This window comes from Dipodomys spectabilis, unplaced genomic scaffold (assembly GCF_019054845.1).
Source record: "Dipodomys spectabilis isolate Male_0828 unplaced genomic scaffold, ASM1905484v1 ptg000054l, whole genome shotgun sequence".
NCBI classification, from domain to species: domain Eukaryota; kingdom Metazoa; phylum Chordata; class Mammalia; order Rodentia; family Heteromyidae; genus Dipodomys; species Dipodomys spectabilis.
The window spans coordinates 40,098,222-40,115,379 of NW_024870731.1; the positions used below are offsets into that span (position 1 = coordinate 40,098,222).

Below are 17,158 nucleotides of genomic sequence, written 5' to 3' on the forward strand. Positions count from 1 at the left end.
TGAGTAGCTAGGATGACAGGCTGAGCCACCAGTGCCCAGCCACAAAAGTTCTGAGGTCACAGAGAATACTAAAACCAACCAGTGTGAGAATCCATTTGGTTAAACACCCTGTGACACAGACAGTCTACGTAGCTCCCTCGATACACAGAACTGAGGAGCAAAGAGGTCTGTGAACCTGCCCAAAGTCACACAGGAGGCAGAGAGGCTGGAGGTGGCCCCCATGGCCTCCTGACTCCCTCGCCCCCTCTGGCCCTCCCAGGTCTGCGAGCTCTGCCGGGGCGTGGCGCCTGCCGACAGCCCCGTGGTGTACGCGGACAGGGCCGGCTACGACAAGCAGTGGCACCCCGCCTGTTTTGCCTGCGTCAAGTGCTCCGAGCCGCTGGTGGACCTCATCTACTTCTGGAAGGACGGGGCGCCCTGGTGCGGCCGCCACTACTGCGAGAGCCTGCGGCCCCGCTGCTCCGGCTGCGATGAGGTGAGACCCAGGGACTATGAGGCCCAAGGGCTGTGCAGCTGGGCCCAGGCCTAGGGCTCTGTGGACCACTTTCCTCAGCTCAGGAAACTGAGGCAGCCTCACCGGAGGCCCCAGCCTCTACTTTTTCACTGGCACAGTGGGGTGACCCTCTCTCCCACCCATGGTCTCTTGGGCTGGGCCAGACACAGCATGCCCTGGTGTCTGGCTCTGTATACAGTGAACGCTGGGGGAGAGTATTATGGGCTGTGGCGGGAGGTGGACAGCCTATCCTTCTGTGCCTCAGTGGTCCTACTCTGCAGTGGGCAGCTGTGGGGGAGCGAGGTGGTGCATGGAAGGACTGGCATGGGAATGGTCTTGCACAGAGGCAGGAGACCACTACAGCAGAATGTCCTAGAGAATGGTCAGGGCCACCTCGGGGAACAGACAAAAGTCACTGTGCTGCGAAGGGCTGTGGGGTCCCGTGGAGGCTCACCTTATGAGGGGCTGCTTCATGAAGCCCAAGCAATGGCCACCTCTACTCACTGTCTCTGTTTGAAGCTAACACCCACAATCCTCTTATCACACAACCCTGTTATTCAGTAATTTTAAGGGGAAAGAATTGGGCATGGTGGCACATGCCTATAATCCCAGCTTTCAGGTAGGAAGAGCACACATGACAGGACAGCATCGGTTCATGGCAAGACCTCATCTCAGAGCTCCAGGAAAGACACCGGGGCGAGGGGCAGCACAGTGTCAGGCCCGCTCTGTGCCATTACTGTAGGGGGAGGACATGCTTTCCACGGTTCACAAAGGGCTCACGCCGGGTCAGTAGCTGGCTCCATGAAGGTGCGACGCGCCACTTACACCTCACACTGACACCGTGTGCAGGTGACACTGGGGACAAAGTCGGCTGTTTGTCCTGGACAGGTGGCTGTGGGCCCCACTGCTAGCACTGGAACCCTGCAGTCGCACAACCCAGTGCACAGAAAACCCGTGGCTCCCATTAGAGATGTGGAGGCTGGGGCATTCAGCTGTGTTCTGGGGTCACACCAGGCGTGTGCACCCCTCTCAGAACACAACCGGCCTCTAGATCTCACAGATGTGAGGCTACACCCTGCCCAGTGAGACAGGTGGTTTTTCCATCAGAGAGGCTACGATCCAACCAGGATGCTCAGCAAATACACAGCCAGCCTCGGGTTCCAGTCCCACTGCTGAGCTAGCTTTCAAAGGTCAAAAGCAAGCGCCGCGATGTGATGCAATGAGGGGCCTGCCATGGTCTGTCCTAGAGAGTCTCTGCCTAGGAAAGAGCCCAGGTTGACCGTCTCCTCTGTCCCCTGCCCAGATCATCTTCTCGGAGGACTTTCAGCGCGTGGAGGACCTGGCTTGGCACCGGAAACACTTCGTCTGCGAGGGCTGTGAGCAGCTGCTGAGTGGCCGGGCCTACATCGTCACCAAGGGTCAGCTCCTGTGTCCCACCTGCAGCAAGTCCAGGCGCTCCTGAAGGGCTACCCACCCAGCCACAGTGCCCTGGACCCACCACGAAGCCGAGGTGTGCTAAGGAGCCAAGATAACAGGCAGTAAGCAACATAAACCGCAATTCCTGGGCGAATATATATAGTAGGTTGAATGACGGTGGATCCTTGAGAGGCTGTAGCTTCAGAAGCAGAAAGGTCCTAACAACTCTTAGGATTGATTTATGTGCTGTGGTCTCCCAGCCACAATCAACTAAAGGCACCTGAGGTATCCTGCGAGGGGAGTGCTGGGAGGAATTTCCCAGAATGCAGTTGTGAGTCAGCCAATCACGTAGCAGTGAGATGTGCACTTTGGAGGGTGTGTGGGGCTCCCCCAGGGGGGCAGTGGGAATCTCAACTCTCACTCCTTGCCTCTTCTTCAAGTGGAGTTTGAGTCCTAATAAATAACTTTGTGGCATGAGAAACGTTATCAATAAAAGTTAAGTGGATTCCACATACGACTTTCTGGAATTCTTTACACCACAGCAGGGGTTTGGGGACATTGATTGACCCACATGACCTGGAACGCTGCAGCAGGCAAGTAAATGTATAAATGCTAATGAGCCCTAATCAGACTCCCACCCAGTACAGATCCTCAGGGCAGAAAGTCCCCGTACCATCCACCCTACCCACAGGGTGACCTGAGTCTCTGACAAAGACTTGTCTCATTGTACCCCAAAACACAACCTCCTGGGCCTTGAAGATCTCTTCCACCCAGGATTCAACTCAGCTGTGAGTCAAGGCAGGTGGGAGGAAGGGAGTTCAAGGCCAGTGATGCTCAACCAGCAGGTGCCACATGGTACCTGGGACCTGGGCGCACAGAGCTGCAACCAACGCAGCACTTTCATGGGAAATCACTCAAGTTTCATGTGTTGCCAACTGAATGTTCAGTGAGCAAAATAAGTCTTTTGGCCAGATTTTATCTCCCTTTTATGGTCTCTCTAAGTATTCTCAGCCCTCAAATTATTTTCCTTCTAAGGACTGTGTCATTATCTGCTGGGACCAGAGACCCGGGCCTCTGCACAGCCTGGTCTCTGTGGGCGTTCTTTAACTTCTGCCAACTTTCTCGCATTGACTTGTTCTGCCAGATTTCATTCTCTCTGTCCCTCAACCCAGTCTCCCATCCATCTGTGTATTTTATGAGATTGATGTGATCCCTCTGCCTCCTGCCTCCCAGCCTGACTCAGTTTCCCTGTCATCCCCACTTCTCAGAGACAAGATTTTAATGTCTGAATCCAGGGGGCACAGTATGCCCCAAAGAACAATGACCACTGCCTTTACTGGAGAGATGAGCCTCAGAAAAATATTCTCACAAGCCAATGGATGACAGCCACTGTGAGGCTAGAAATGGGAGGTTCATAGAGGAGAGATTGAACTTAGGAATCTCAAGAGAGGTGCCCTAGAAACGTGACTGTAGAACTGGGATCTGAGCGGTCAAGAGACTGAGTCAGCAAAGAGGGAAGAAACAATGGTTAAAGATGCTCATGTAAAGGCCTGTGCCTGTTCATTTAACACCTACTCATTGGTATTGGAGACACAGAGATGAATAGAGCCCATGGACAGTGGGAGCTGAAAGCAGGACTCGACCTTAGGGCCTGAGCGCTGTCCCTGAGCCTCTTTGTGCTCAAGGCTAGCAGTCTACCACTTGAGCCACTATGCCACTTCTGGCTTTTTCTGAGTAGTTTATTGGTGATAAAAGTCTAACAGACTTTCCCGCCAGGGCTGGCTTCAAACAGCCATCCTCAACTCTCAGTCACCTAGGCAGCTAGGATTATAGGCATGAGCCACCAGCACCAGGCTCCTGCATACTTCTTAATTTTCCTGGCCACAGACCATCTTCCTTCCTGCTCACCTTTTAGAATCCAGTGAACCACCTGCAGGGCCCTGGTTCAGTGCCGTCTCTGCCTCTTCTGTGCAGCACAAGACCGGAGGGGAGCTTTCACCGGACTGGGAAAGGCACGCCTTTAAAATGCCACGAAGTCTACCTCAGAGGCAGAAACAGGAATAATGGTGGTCAAGGCCAGTCCAGACCTCACCTCCTCAAAGAAGCCACACATGATCGCACATATCTGTACGTAAGCAGGAGGCATAAGTACAAGAACTGCAGTGAGAGGCTAGCCCCAGGCAAAATCATGAGACCCTATGGAAAAATAAAAAGCAAAGTAAAAAACACTGAGGTCCTACCTAGCTCAAGTACCTGCCTAGCAAGTGGAAGGCCCTGAGTTCAAGCCTCAGAAATGACAAAAGAAAGAAAAGTTAGTGTTACCTCTTGTGTTACTTCATCCCCATGTCAGCCTGAGACACCCAATCTCTGCAGAGACCCCCTGGCTGAGGCCCAGGGGCATTTTAGGTCCCCTAACCCCACTCCCAACACCCAGGCTCACAGACACCATATAACTTTTATTGTGCCACAATACCTAGGTTTGTAAAATGCTCCCCTGTGACCTTCCTTTGTTAATTCCACTGAACAAATTATAGTTGCATCTATTTGTGGGGGGGGGGGGGAAGGGATGCATTTGAATCCACTTGCAGTTTGGAGAAATCTCATCTCTTTATATTCCTCACACTTCTCTGAGGCCTGGCCAGCCCCAGGACCATGGCTGTTCACTCCGCTAACAGCTCTAGCATCCTGAATGCCAAGACCACAAAGAAGGATTTCCAAATGCAAACCATGGTCTCAGCTGGCCTCCAGTGCCTGCCTCCCCCTCACAGCCTCCTTAGCTGGAAAGAAAGGGCTCAATGCCACCATGGCATCTCCACCAGCCATGTCTTAGAGCAATGTTTCTCCTTAGTGAATGGCGAGGCTCTGGAGGAATTAGCCCTGTTTTGCTTTTCTTGTCATAGAGTTTCAAACCTCTAAAAGTTGCAAGAAGCCAGGCGCCAGTATCTCACACCTGTAATCCTAGCTACTCAAGAGGCTAAGATCTGAGGATTGCAATTCAAAGCCAGCCCAGGCAGGAAAGTCTATGAAACTTACATCTCCAATTAACCACCAAAAAAATCTACAACTTGTGGCTCAAAGTATTAGAGCACTAGCCTTGAGCACAAAACCTCAGAAACAGCATCTAGGCCCTGTGCTCCAGCCTCAGGACACATATGCATGTGCACACATGTGTACGTACACACACACACACACACACACACACACACACACACACACACACACACACACACACACGAGAAGAAAGACTGTTGCTGACCTAAATCCTATTACTCCTGAATTCCACAGAGCTGGCAGAACCATGTAGTTACTTTGTCTCCCATTTTGTTGCTGTTGTTGGCAGTACTGGAATATGAACTCAGGACCTGCAACTTTGTAGGCAGGCACTCTACCACCTGTGTGACACTTCTAGCCCTTTTCACTTTAGTCATTTTTCCTGCAGAGTTTCATATCTTTGTCCAGGTAAGCCCAGACCGTTATCCTCCTATTTAATGTCCCATATAGCAGGGATTACAGGCATCACCCAAACCATCTCACCGACATCTGCCTAAACTGGCTTTGAACAGTGGTCTACCAATCTCCACCTCCCAAGCAGATGGGGTTATAGGCAAGAGCTCCTGTGCCCAGCCATCTTAAGGGAAATCTACATTCTAGAGGCTACTTTTTTGTCAGAGTTCAAGAGAAGGGCCAGCTTCAGGAACAAGGAGATCCAGTAGTTGAAATCATAAGTTAAAACAGAGATTCTTTCCTCCACCTGTCACTTCTGATTTCCTCTACTCTGGCTTCACTGTCACAGTCACCCAGAGAAGGACAAACATGGCTGTCCACGTCAGGGCACACCCCCTGGAGCCCGGATGGCCAATATTGAAGGGATGTCTAGAACTCAGAAGGCTAAGGCAAGAGGGTCACAAGTTTGAGGCTAGCTGGGCTGCATAGCAAGACTGTGGATTTGAGGAAGAGGAAAAGGGAAGGAGGAAGAGGGAAAAGGAAGGAGCCTTCCAGAGATTGCCAGCAAGAGTCATGCCCAATCCTTGACCAAGTTCTGAAGCGGAGTTCTGGCACACTTGCCCTGGTAAACCTTGGTCATGGGTTGGTCCACCAAGCTCAGAGTCAGAAGGATTTGGAAACTCAGCCACATGCCAAAGACGTGAAAACCAGAATCTTGATCAAATAGAGGCCCTGGGGCTGGAGGCTCAAATGGCAGCATGCCAGCAGAGCCAGCAAACTAACTAAGTACAGGGCCCTGAGTCCAAGGCCCAGTACCTCAGTTTGCCAAATTTTCAGGTTAACCCATCCACTGGCATCACCTGCTGGTGACTGTGGCTCAGGACGGGAGGAGGCTCACAGGGGGAGGCTGATAGCCACAGCCCAGGGAGGAGCCAAGTTTCAAAGCTCATCTAACGGTCACCACCAGGCCACTCAAAATCTCATCAGTCTTGATAACTTTTTTAAATTACTAACCAGTAAGACTAGCGTTTTTAAAGAGCCTAAATAAAAGGGCATTTTGTGCTGGAAGGTTTCCTCTACATCTGGAGGTTTCTGGTGGCTTGTGTTGTGTTGAGCAGTGAACGATGTTGGAGACGGACGAGGACTGTTTCATGGGAGAAGTTGAATACACAGAAAGGATGGACTTCCACACGTTCAAATATGGAAAATTTTAAAATAGGAGAATGACACAAACAACTAATGATCCCAATCTGTTAGATTCTGCTGGCCTGGGTTCTGGCACGTCATCTAGTATAGGAATGATGAAATGTAATTAGCAGACATCACAGGGCTCTGTCTGCCCTACAAGGGAGCATTTCGGTCTGCGTTGTCAGGAGCGCTGGCGCTGGGTGGCATTCGTCTCCAGCTGATAAGATGGAGGAGGAGCCCTCCAGCAGGCAGCCATTCTCAGGGCCATGTCAGGCCCTGGCCCCAGCGCCAGGCCAAGTAGGAAGACGCCTGTCTGCTCAGGGCAGTGCCGGTGTGGCCCGACTGCAGGGGAGGGGGAGGGGATATCTTGAGGCACAATTGCAAGTGCTGAGCTTTCTGAACTGCCTTCCCGCTGCTGCCTGTGCGGTGCTCCCTCTTCTAGGAAGCCCTCAGTGATTCCTCTAGATGCTCTTCTCATTCCCTACCAATCATGGGATTCATGCGGCCTTTGACCCCACTGCACATATTGCACACTTCATGGTTTGCCTCCCAAATACTCCCTCATTGGCTCTTTTAATCATTCATTCATTCACCAAGCATCTACCTAGCACTTCCTGTGGCCTGAGCAAGGTGTCAGGCACTGGCAGGCTCTATCACGTGAGCCATGGCCCCAGCTCTTTTGTGTCCTTTAGTTAGCTGGGTGTTTTTTTCCACGTATGGTTTTGAAGTGCTGCCCAAGGATAGCCTTGGACTTGGTCCTTCTGCCCAAGGACTCTACTATAGCTGGCATGGCAGACACATGCTACCACGCCTAGTTTATGATTGAGATGAGGTCTCTAACTTTTTTGGTTCAAGGTTTATCATGAACTGTGATCCTCCATAATCTCTTCCTTCCAAGTAGGCGAGATTATAAACATGAGCCACCACTCCCAACCCGTCTGTTTCACTTAACCATCCAAAAAGATGCAGCAGCGTTTTGTGCCCAGAACTCCTCAGTTCCCAGGTCACCTTTCACAGAGGACAAAGGGGACCGATTCACATCACATTGGCTAGGCAGGGAACAAGCTCTGAAAAGGGTCTGAGCATGCTACTTAGCCATCATCCTATGAGGAATTTGGTTCTCTTCTTTACTCTGCCAGCTAGCTCTGAGAAATTAGGCTATTCCCCACATTCAGAGGAGGGAAGGAGGCAAGCTCGCCCCAAGTAAGGGCCTCATCTGGGGGGTGGAGGCTGTGTTCTGTGCTGAACATAAGAACCAGGCCGTAGGGCTGGGAAGGTGGCTCAGTGGTAGAGCGCTTGCCTTGCATGCCTGAGGCTCTGGATTCGATTCCTCAGCACCACATAAGCAAAAAGAAAAAAGCCGGAAGTGGTGCTGTGGCTCAAGTGGTAGAGTGCCAGCCTTGAGCTGAAGAGCTGAGGGACAGCGCCCAGGCCAGAGTTTAGGCCCCATGACCGGACCCAAAAAAAAAAAAAAAAGAACCAGGCCGTGGGCATTCAAGCTCCGTTCCAATGAATGCCCATGAAATCACCCCTATTATGCTTTGAAGAGAATCGCTAGCTGCTCAAAGCTGACGGTGGGCTCAGGGCACAGTGCTCCCTATAACACAGTTGGAACATCTTCATTAATGGCCAGCAAGGAAAACTTATTGGAGCCCAGGTAAACACCTAAATGTCCTTATCCCACTGACAATTGAGAAGGTTGGGTCCCACCAACCTCCAGGGATCTGCCTGCTCACTCCCCTTGCCCCAGGCTGTAATCATAGCTGCCCACAGAGTTCCTGCTCCTTAGTCCCCACTTCATGCCACCTCCCACTACTGAGGGAAATCTACCCCAATGCTCTAGCACAGGACTCTTGTTATCAAATCTCAATATTAGTGGATCATGCCCTGGCACTAAGCTTCTGAACTGTCAACACTGCAACGTGGAACCTTTTCATGGGGCAGCTGTGTTTCAGAAGCTGGTGTCAGAGGTCCCAATCATCAGTTCTGTGGCCCAGAGACCAAGCAGGCCCTGCTCTAGGGGCCACTCATTCTCTGCTGCTCCAGAGGCAGACACCGTGCTCAACTCCCACTTTACATGAGAGGCCATTGGGGTCCAGAACCCACGGGTAGAGCTCCCAGTTCCATGGTTTAAATGTGTAACCAAGTGCACAGAGGTAAAATCCACACATTACTATCATATCAAGACCAAAGGTACAGCCCCAAAGCCACCTTTACTTCTAACAACTACAGTCACAGGTTCACTGCTACACCTGAAAGACCACACTGAAGCCTCCAATGCTTGCAGCCCAGTCTATTACTGACAATGGTGAGAGATGAAAAGCAGCCGGGAGCCAGGCGCCAATGGCTCATACCTATAATTCTAGCTAGTCAGGAGGCCAAGATCTGAGGTTCACAGTTCTAGCCAGACAGGAAAATCTGTGAGACTCTTACCTCTGTTGAACCACCAAAAACAAAAACAAAAAACAAAAAAACAGAAGTGGAACTGTGGCTCGAGTAGTGGAATACTATCCTTTAAGCACAAAAACTCAGGGACAGCACCCAGGCTCTGAATTCCAGCCCCAGGACCAGCACCAAAAAAGAATGTATACACATCAGCCAGGAGAAGAAATTGATAGGACAGAATAAAGGTAAAATCTCAAATGAAAGTCTCTTAGGATCCCATCATTCTCTCCTTAAGAATGCCTGGACTTGACCCTCCTAACATCCTCATATGAAAATATGCAGAGTATCAGCCACAGGGTGCTCTCAGTGTTCACAATGTTTATTGGGCTCCCATTATATACACAAGAAGGATGGATGGACAGACGGATGGATGGGCTTTTCCCATGTAAGTGATCTAATATCTAAGCCAAATGGGACAGCAGGACCTTTCAAAAAGCCCACCCTAAATCACTCTATTGGTGCTTCATCCAAAATCACATTGTTAGACTAACAAACCAGGCTAAGAATACCTCCAAGAGTCGAGGGCAAAGACCAAACTTCATTTTGGGGGAAGTTAGACTCTTCATAACAGACACATATTCATTATATTTGTATGAACACAGATAATGTCATAAATGAAGAGACAAATGATTGAAATGAAACCAACCAACAGTCAGAATTGAATAAAGAAGAATCCCAGTATTTCATTCTATGCATTCTTCCATATCTCCCGCCTTCCTAACGTCTTTTGTAATGAGATTCAGTTTGCATATTGCTTATGAGAATAATGTCTTTTAAGTCTTTTGAGAATAAAAGGGAAGAGGGAAAAGAAAGTTTCCTGCGGCTGCCAGGCCAGCCGTCATGGCGCTGGGTCTGAGGGCCACACAGTTCTATAAATAGATGAAAAGTGGACTTACTTCAAGGTGGCTGTGTGGCCTGGGCCAGCTGTGTGGGGTGGGAATGCAGAGTTGGGAACCATAAGGAAGCAGGACACAGCACTCACTCGGGTGCAAGGGAAGGAGCGAGACCTGCCTGGAAGAGAAACGAGGGTCAGACACAGATCCGACTGCCTTGGACCCTGCTGGCCCCAGGCTGGCCAGGAGCGCAATACGGGGGACAGGGGCCAGCGTGGGGATCACATGGCTCTGGTCTTGTAATGACCTGAGAGCAAGAAAATCCACGGAGGCACCGTTAAAGGTGACAAAGGCGTTTTATTCGTTGGTCTGCAACTGCGCTGCCCTGGGTTACCTTCGAACTAGGAGCAGCTGCAACCTCCCACTGGGCAAGTGGGGTTTTTGTTGTCCTTTTCTTCCTTACCATAGGCCTCTGCGCTCTCCGCGGGCCTCTCCGCCCTGCGCAGGCCTCTCCTCCGGCCCGGTTCTCACAGTCTTGGCTTGGAAAGCTGGGGCGGGAGGTGGGAGGAACGGGAATCTTGTCTGCTCCCAGCGCGGGACAGCAGCCGGGCGCGCGCATGCGCCTGCGGCTCAGCTCCGAGCTGCGTCTCACTGCGCGGCCTCAGCCCAGCCACCGAGCTCCGCCCAACCGCACAGAGGCCCGGATGCTGACTGTGAGCTGTAGCTGCCTCCCCCACCCCCCGCCCGCAGAAAACGCTTCCTGACAAACCGACCTAATGGCCAAGAAAGGCCGAGCGTGCGCAGCCCGGCCTGGGAGCCATCTTGAAGCCATAACCCAAGCACCCAAGTCAGCCTACGCGGGTCGTGCTCGCCACCGTTGGCTTCCCTCCCGCAGAGCCAGGCGCCTTCGTGTGACGTCACTGCGCTGCTCTGCGCGTGCGCCATGACTCACGCCTAGCTACTCAGGAGGCTGAGAACTGAGGATCACGGTTCAAAGCCAGCCTAGGCAGGAAAGTCTGTGAGACTCCAATTAAATTAATCTCCAATTAAACCAAAAAGTCAGAAAAGGAGCTGCGGTTCAAGTGGTAGAACACCAGCCTTGAACAACTGAAGTTCAGGGACAGCGCCCAGGCCCTGAGTTCAACCAGCACACGCACACCATTTCATAGATGTGGAAGACTGAGGCCCAGGGAGGTGAAGAAGCCGGAGGCCACTCAGCTAGTGGAAGTTGCCCAGGAATGCCTGGGATTGGAGCCTGAGCTCCCACTGGAATACACTGCAGCCCCTAGTTTACCGGGCTCCAGGCCCAGAGCCCCACCTCTGCACCACCCTGACAGGTGCTTGATTGGTCCCTGGAAAATTCTGCCCCCCATTCAATGGAAGCTTGAGTCTCAAGGTGAAATGAGTTCACTTGAAGGTCATCCATCAGGACAGAGTCCAGCTCTACTTTTTCATGGGTGGAAGTCAACCTGGGAAGCGGACATTGGCTACACAGTGTGGCCCTTCCAGGGAAAGTGGAATGAGTCTTGAAGTCCACAGAGCAGATGACCACCTCTAAGGACTCCTAGGCTGGACACAGGCCAAGGGAGCCCTCAGAGGCCTGGCACCTCTAGACACTGAGCTGTGATTCCGGAGGCCTCAGGAAGCAGAGATCTCTACCACCTGCAGGGATCTCAAGACACCCTTTTCTCTAATTCTCTGGCTGAAAACAGAAGCTCAGTGTGCCCTAAATTAGCCTGCAAACCTCCCACAGCTAGCACCCAGAGACAAGGGCCATACGCATTGAGTCTATGATATCAGCACTAGGCTCATCCCAAAGAACACCGAAGCCCTGCAGACTGGGGCCAAGTTTCCTCAAATTACCATTCTTACAGCAGATTCTGGACCTTTGTCCCTGAGAGCCTGAGCCTCGGCAAAGCCATTCATGCCAACTGGTGACCAAAATAGAGCTGAGTACTGGGTCCCAGGCTGGCACCCAGAAAGGAGACACTCAAGGACATGGCACTGTGGCCTCCACCCTCCCTGCCCACCTCTCCCTCCGCTGAAGCGGCTGGAGCTCTTTCTCAATCAGACAAAGTCTGAGATGACATCCAACCCTTAGGAGGAGGTAGTAGGCAGCTCTCATCAAGGTCTGACCGTGGGACCTCCTGCACTAGGACTTCTGTCCAACAGCAGTTGTCTACTGTAGGTGAGGCAGTAGTCTCCATTCTAATGGAGAGAAACGAAGTCAGTAGTAAGCCAGGTACCAATGTAAAGCCTGTAATCCTAGCTATTGAGGAGACTTAGATCTGAGGATCAGGGGACAAAACCAGCCTAGGCAAGAAAATCCATGAGACTCTTACTTTTAATTAACTAGCAAAAAGATAGAGGTGGAGGTGTGGCACAAGTGGTAGAGCACCATTCTTGAGTGGAAAGGGAGATCTCGAGGCCTAGAATTCAAACCCTAATGCCAAAGTGTGTGTGTGTATGTGTGTGTGTGTGTGTGTGTGAAAGAGAGAGAGAAGGAGAAAGAGAGAGAGAGAATGAGAGAGAGAGAAAGAGAGAGAAAGGATGGGAGGGAGGAAGGAAGGATAGAAGGAAAGGAAAGGAAGGTGGGCAATGGTAAGTGAACACATTTCTTTTGGAAGGACTCTGGAGACCAGAGAGGTTAAGTGAGTTGGCCAGGTTCACAGAGCAATTGCAAAACTGAGGCTAGTGCTTAGGTCCTCTCCCACCTAGAGTCAAAGTCTTAGACACAGCAGCCCCATGGGCTGAGAAGCACCCAGGAGGCCTGTGCACCCCACAATTTCCCATTTCTTGCCTCTCTATAGATCACAATTGCTGAGAACAGAAATTCCTAAAGAGGAAGAAAATGTACAGTCTCTGAGCACTTGAAGGGAGTTCACTAAGCAGACAGTACCCAGAGTTCAGGGGCTCCTAACACCTCATCCCAAATGCCCCTGTTGGGGTGATTGCAAGTGAGGGGACACAGGAGAAAAGATGGAGACCCAGTAAGAGAGGAAGCTGATCCCAAATGAGTGAATGTGTGAATCCCTGGACCAATCAACCCACTTTAATACAGCTGGTGATCACAGATGGCGCAAGCTCAACCGTGCACGGTCTTGATCTATGTTGAACCGGATGGAGGTGGGGTGGGAGGTGGGCTCTGTTCTTGCATGCGTTTGCCATTTTTGATGATTGGAGATGGGGGCGGGGGCGGGGAACGGACATGCGGTGGCTCTCTTGAGCATCCCTGCCGAGGTAGGTGGAGAAGTCTTGCAGGTCAGGGCTGTTTCGCAGAGGCCCGCCACGGTGCCCAGCACTCCAGTCGTGTTGCTGAGTCTTCCCGGAGGCCCCGGTGAGCGTACTGCCACCACACAGGGCAGGGAGGGGGAGAGCGTGCTCATGAGCACTGCTGCAGACAGGCTGCGCCTCTGTCTTCCCAGGAACCTTCCAGAACAGTGGGCTGATTTTGCCTCTTTCCCAGGGAAGGGGTCCCTCTGCTGAGGCTCCTAGAAATGGAGGGGCTCCCGCTCCCCTCACTGCCTGCCTGGTGGCCTCTGGAGCTGGGGCTGCTGCACCTGCACCATGGTGACACCCCGCACACATCTGCCCGTGTGACTCAAGCGTCCCTGAGAGGAGTCGGCCCAGGCCCAGCTGCTCAGACACATCCCGAAATAGCAGCCCTGTGCGCCTGCCCACAGAAGCCAAGCTGATGAGCCAGGAGCTAATTTTTACCTGGGTCACCTGTCAATGTCCGTTTGCCCAGGCCCTGGATCGGAGACACTTAGCGTGTGACACCACAGCCTGTCAACTGAGGCAGGACTTCTCACCGTGCACCATGAGGGAGCCACGGGCCATCCGGGGCCTGGTCCTCAGCGGCATGGGAACCCGGAATCAGCTACATTTTCCATATTCCCCTCCAAGCTTGACGGGTCTGTCAGGGAGAGATAACCTCGCAGCCAGCACATCTTCAGTGCCGACCATCTCGAAGGCCAGCCTGTGTTCTTTTTTATTTCCCCCTAACCAAAGAGACGTCAGATGTCAGGTGTGGGGGGCCTATTGCTCCTGGCTTGATCTTTCTCGTTTCCAGTCCTCTAGCCACATACACCCAACAGGACAAAGAGCATTAAGTAAACATAGCCCAGATACTCTGCCCAGGGGTAAGAACTAGAGACAGACTTAACACAGAGCTCTTGAGCTCACAGGGCCTAGCCTAGAGCCGTCCCAGATTCAGAGGTTGTACCCAGGTTGGGTCAGCGCCGATGGAGCAGCAACCATGGCCCACTGGAACCGGAGCGGCAACAGCACAGGACAATGGGCATCTCACTTCTTTTTTATATGGGCTCCCTAATCACCTAGCTGGAAATTCTAGAAACCGTCATTGACGTTGTTTCTCTGATTCCACTTACCAACCCCATCCCTAATCCTTGTGACCATCAGCGCCACCAGCAGGAGTTTCCTCGCTCATCACTGTCCCCCTCATTATCACCCTGCATCGTCACCACCATCATGTGCCATTGTCACCTCCGTCTTCTGCCCATAATGAAGACTGGACTCCTCTTTAACATCCATGGAGGCAGGATGTCAGGATGTGGCCAGGACCTGTGGGTGGAGTCAAGGCCTTGAAAAGAGGCCTTCCCAAACTCTATGCAGGGCACTGGTCCTCACCCTCATCACCAAATTACTCCTAAACGCTCCATTTGCTAATACCAAACTACCAGAGTTTAGGATTTCACCAGAGGAATTGGGGAACAGGAACACACAGACATCCAGTGTGCAGCCTTCTCCATTAACCACACCTGGAACTGTGTCAGCCAAACCCAACTGAAGCCCCTCATTGGCCAAAGCCAATGGAGGCTTCTCATTGGTCAAAGTGAAAGGAAGCTTCTCATTGGTCAAAGCCAAAGGAAGCCAGAGAATATGGGATATCTGTGAAGATAGCCTTCCAGATAAGGCATGGACCAAAGTAGAGAAGGTTCAAGGCAGATCAGAAATTTTAAGTAGAACAGATCAAAACACACACACACACACACACACACACACACACTTGGGGGTTTCTTAGTAGTTTCTACAACGTGTCTGAAGCGTTCATGGCTAGGACTCTGGATCCTCCCCCCCCAACCCCTGTTAGCTCCCTTTCTGATGTCCTTAGACCCCTCTCTGCTGCCCATCTTCCACAGAGGGCTTCGTTCTGCTGCTCCCTCCTCCACTTTGAACTTCACCCTCCTTAATTACGCCAAGCCGTCTGGAGAGCAGCCTGCCCTCCCATCCCAGGGCCCTCCCAGCATTTCTTCCAAAGCATTCAGCACTCTTCCCAAGAGACAATCTGGCAAACAGCTTTCTCAGCTCTTTTCACAGTTCTTGTCATTTGGGCTGCACAGCCTCAAATCCTTATTAGCTGCAAAACCCTGTTTGGGGAGCATTGCAAATAATAATAATCATTTCCCCTGATTGATCTGGATAAACACGTGTCTGTCGAGACAAATCCCATCCCTTTGTGGACCATTTGCTGCATCTACAGAGACAGGCTTTGGTGCAAACGGGGGGGCATGGTGTAGCTGAGGGGGGGCGCTGCGCTGTGTGGATCTTTCTTTGAGAAAACATTCTCTGAGCCAAGCTGGGGGAATGAAAAAAGAAAAAAAAAAAACAGATGCTCAGAGCCAGGGAGGCTTTTCAGATTTCTATAATCGGATCCGATCTGTCCCCAGCCAGCATCGGATTCCCTCATGCCCACCGTCAACCACAGACAGAAGGCTACCTGTCCATGACTGTACGATGGGGTCTCAGGGAGACCACGATGTCATCTACAGCCTGGCCCTGTCCCCATTCACTAACGCTAAGAGGCAGCATGCCACACCCGGGGAAAGGGAAGTGGAGGCCCCATAGAAAAAGCAGCTGGGCCCTGAAGGATGTAACCAGAGTCTGCCACCCAATCCAGGCTCAGTCAGAGCAACGAACCCCTCCTTGGTTCCTCTCCAGGTTCTTCTGCAACCTTGAGCACTGCCTGGCAGTGAGATGTCAGCTGGGGGGACATCCTAGGTCCAACTTGTGCTCCGATACTGCCCTGGTGGTTCGTTGTTCAGCTTCCTGAATCTCTCACCCCCTCTGTAAGTGGCAGCTGTGTTTTCCCCCAAGGGAACCGGCCTCTCAGGCTCCCTGGCCCAGAAGCGTCCACAGATCCCCAATCTTTCAGTTCATGGAAAAGTCACAATGCTGATTCCAGGCTGGCCCACGCCAGCCTCGATGTTGGGTCCAACAAGTCTCCATTGTGGGCTGCATGGCCTTGGTTACAGGGGTGCTGAAAGGGCCCCCATAAGTTGGAGAAGTGGAGAGAAAAGCATTTCCAGCAGTATTCGAGCTAGAGCCCCACCCAGACTTGCCAGCTGTGGGTACGCCACAGCATCAGCCCAGGTGTCTGGGTTCATGCTGCTTACGACCAAGCATCCTAAAGCCTCGGGGGAGGGGAGCATTGCTCCTCTCCCTGTGGTGGTGTCAGCAGCACGTCTGCACACCTGCCAGGAGGTGGCGGCGGCGGCGTGGGCAGGACCTCTCGCTCAGCACACGGTGGACAGATGACTACACCCTGCAGGTCTGAGATGGAAGAGGGAATGGGACTCGGGAAAGCCAGAGATTATGCGGCAGGCTAGGTACGCAGGAAGTCCCAAGCCAGCCCTGGCAGTGAAAAGTGAATGGATTGGTGCTGGACTCAAGCCACAGTGGCTGGTGGGAGACATCAATGGGGGGCAGGGGGGGGGGAACAAAGGCCACAGTTGGAGGCTGGCCCTCTTGCACACCTGGAGCTGCCAGGGTGGCCAGAACAGGGAGGAAGGGCAAAGCACATGGAGGGTGCTTCCTGAGATACCCCAAGCCTCCACAGGCCTGCAACAGGGCTCTCCTACTCCACACTGGAGAACAGAGGGGCCAGGACCCGGCTTTGGCCCAAGCCACTGCATGAGGTTGAACAGGAACTTGGTCATTTTGATACGGGCCTCAGAGGACTGCACAGATGACCACAGAGAGAGGGCAGATACAGCCAGGCTTCAGAAGGCATTTTGGCAGCTGCAACAAAATAGCATGGATGGGGAGCGTCTATGGAAATTGGCTTCTCACAGTGCTGGGAGACTGGGGCACCAGCATGACCAGGAGCCAGTGATGGGCCATGGAGACTTCTACAATGGAGAAGATGGCCACCTTCCTGTACCCTTGCATGGTAGACCAGATGTCTCTGTCTGTCTGTGTCTGTGTCTATGTCCCTTTGTCTCTGTCTGTCTGTCTCTCTCTCTCTCTCTCCCTCTCTCTCCCTCTCCAGCTGCTGCTGTAGTTCAAGAGGCTGTGTCCATACATAACAGGACAGTTG

At 52.3% G+C, this 17,158-nt stretch overlaps 1 protein-coding gene across 1 annotated transcript in view; it reads left to right on the forward strand.

The window, feature by feature from the left end:
* Lmcd1 (LIM and cysteine rich domains 1) overlaps window positions 1-2,405 on the forward strand; it is a 50,006-nt gene extending 47,601 nt beyond the window's left edge. The window contains exons 5-6 of the mRNA XM_042679977.1: window positions 260-475; window positions 1,797-2,405. Coding sequence (XP_042535911.1) covers window positions 260-475; window positions 1,797-1,955 — 375 coding nt within the window. The 3' untranslated portion in view covers window positions 1,956-2,405. The remainder of the gene's footprint in view (window positions 1-259; window positions 476-1,796) is intronic.
* The last annotated feature ends 14,753 nt before the right edge of the window (window positions 2,406-17,158 follow it).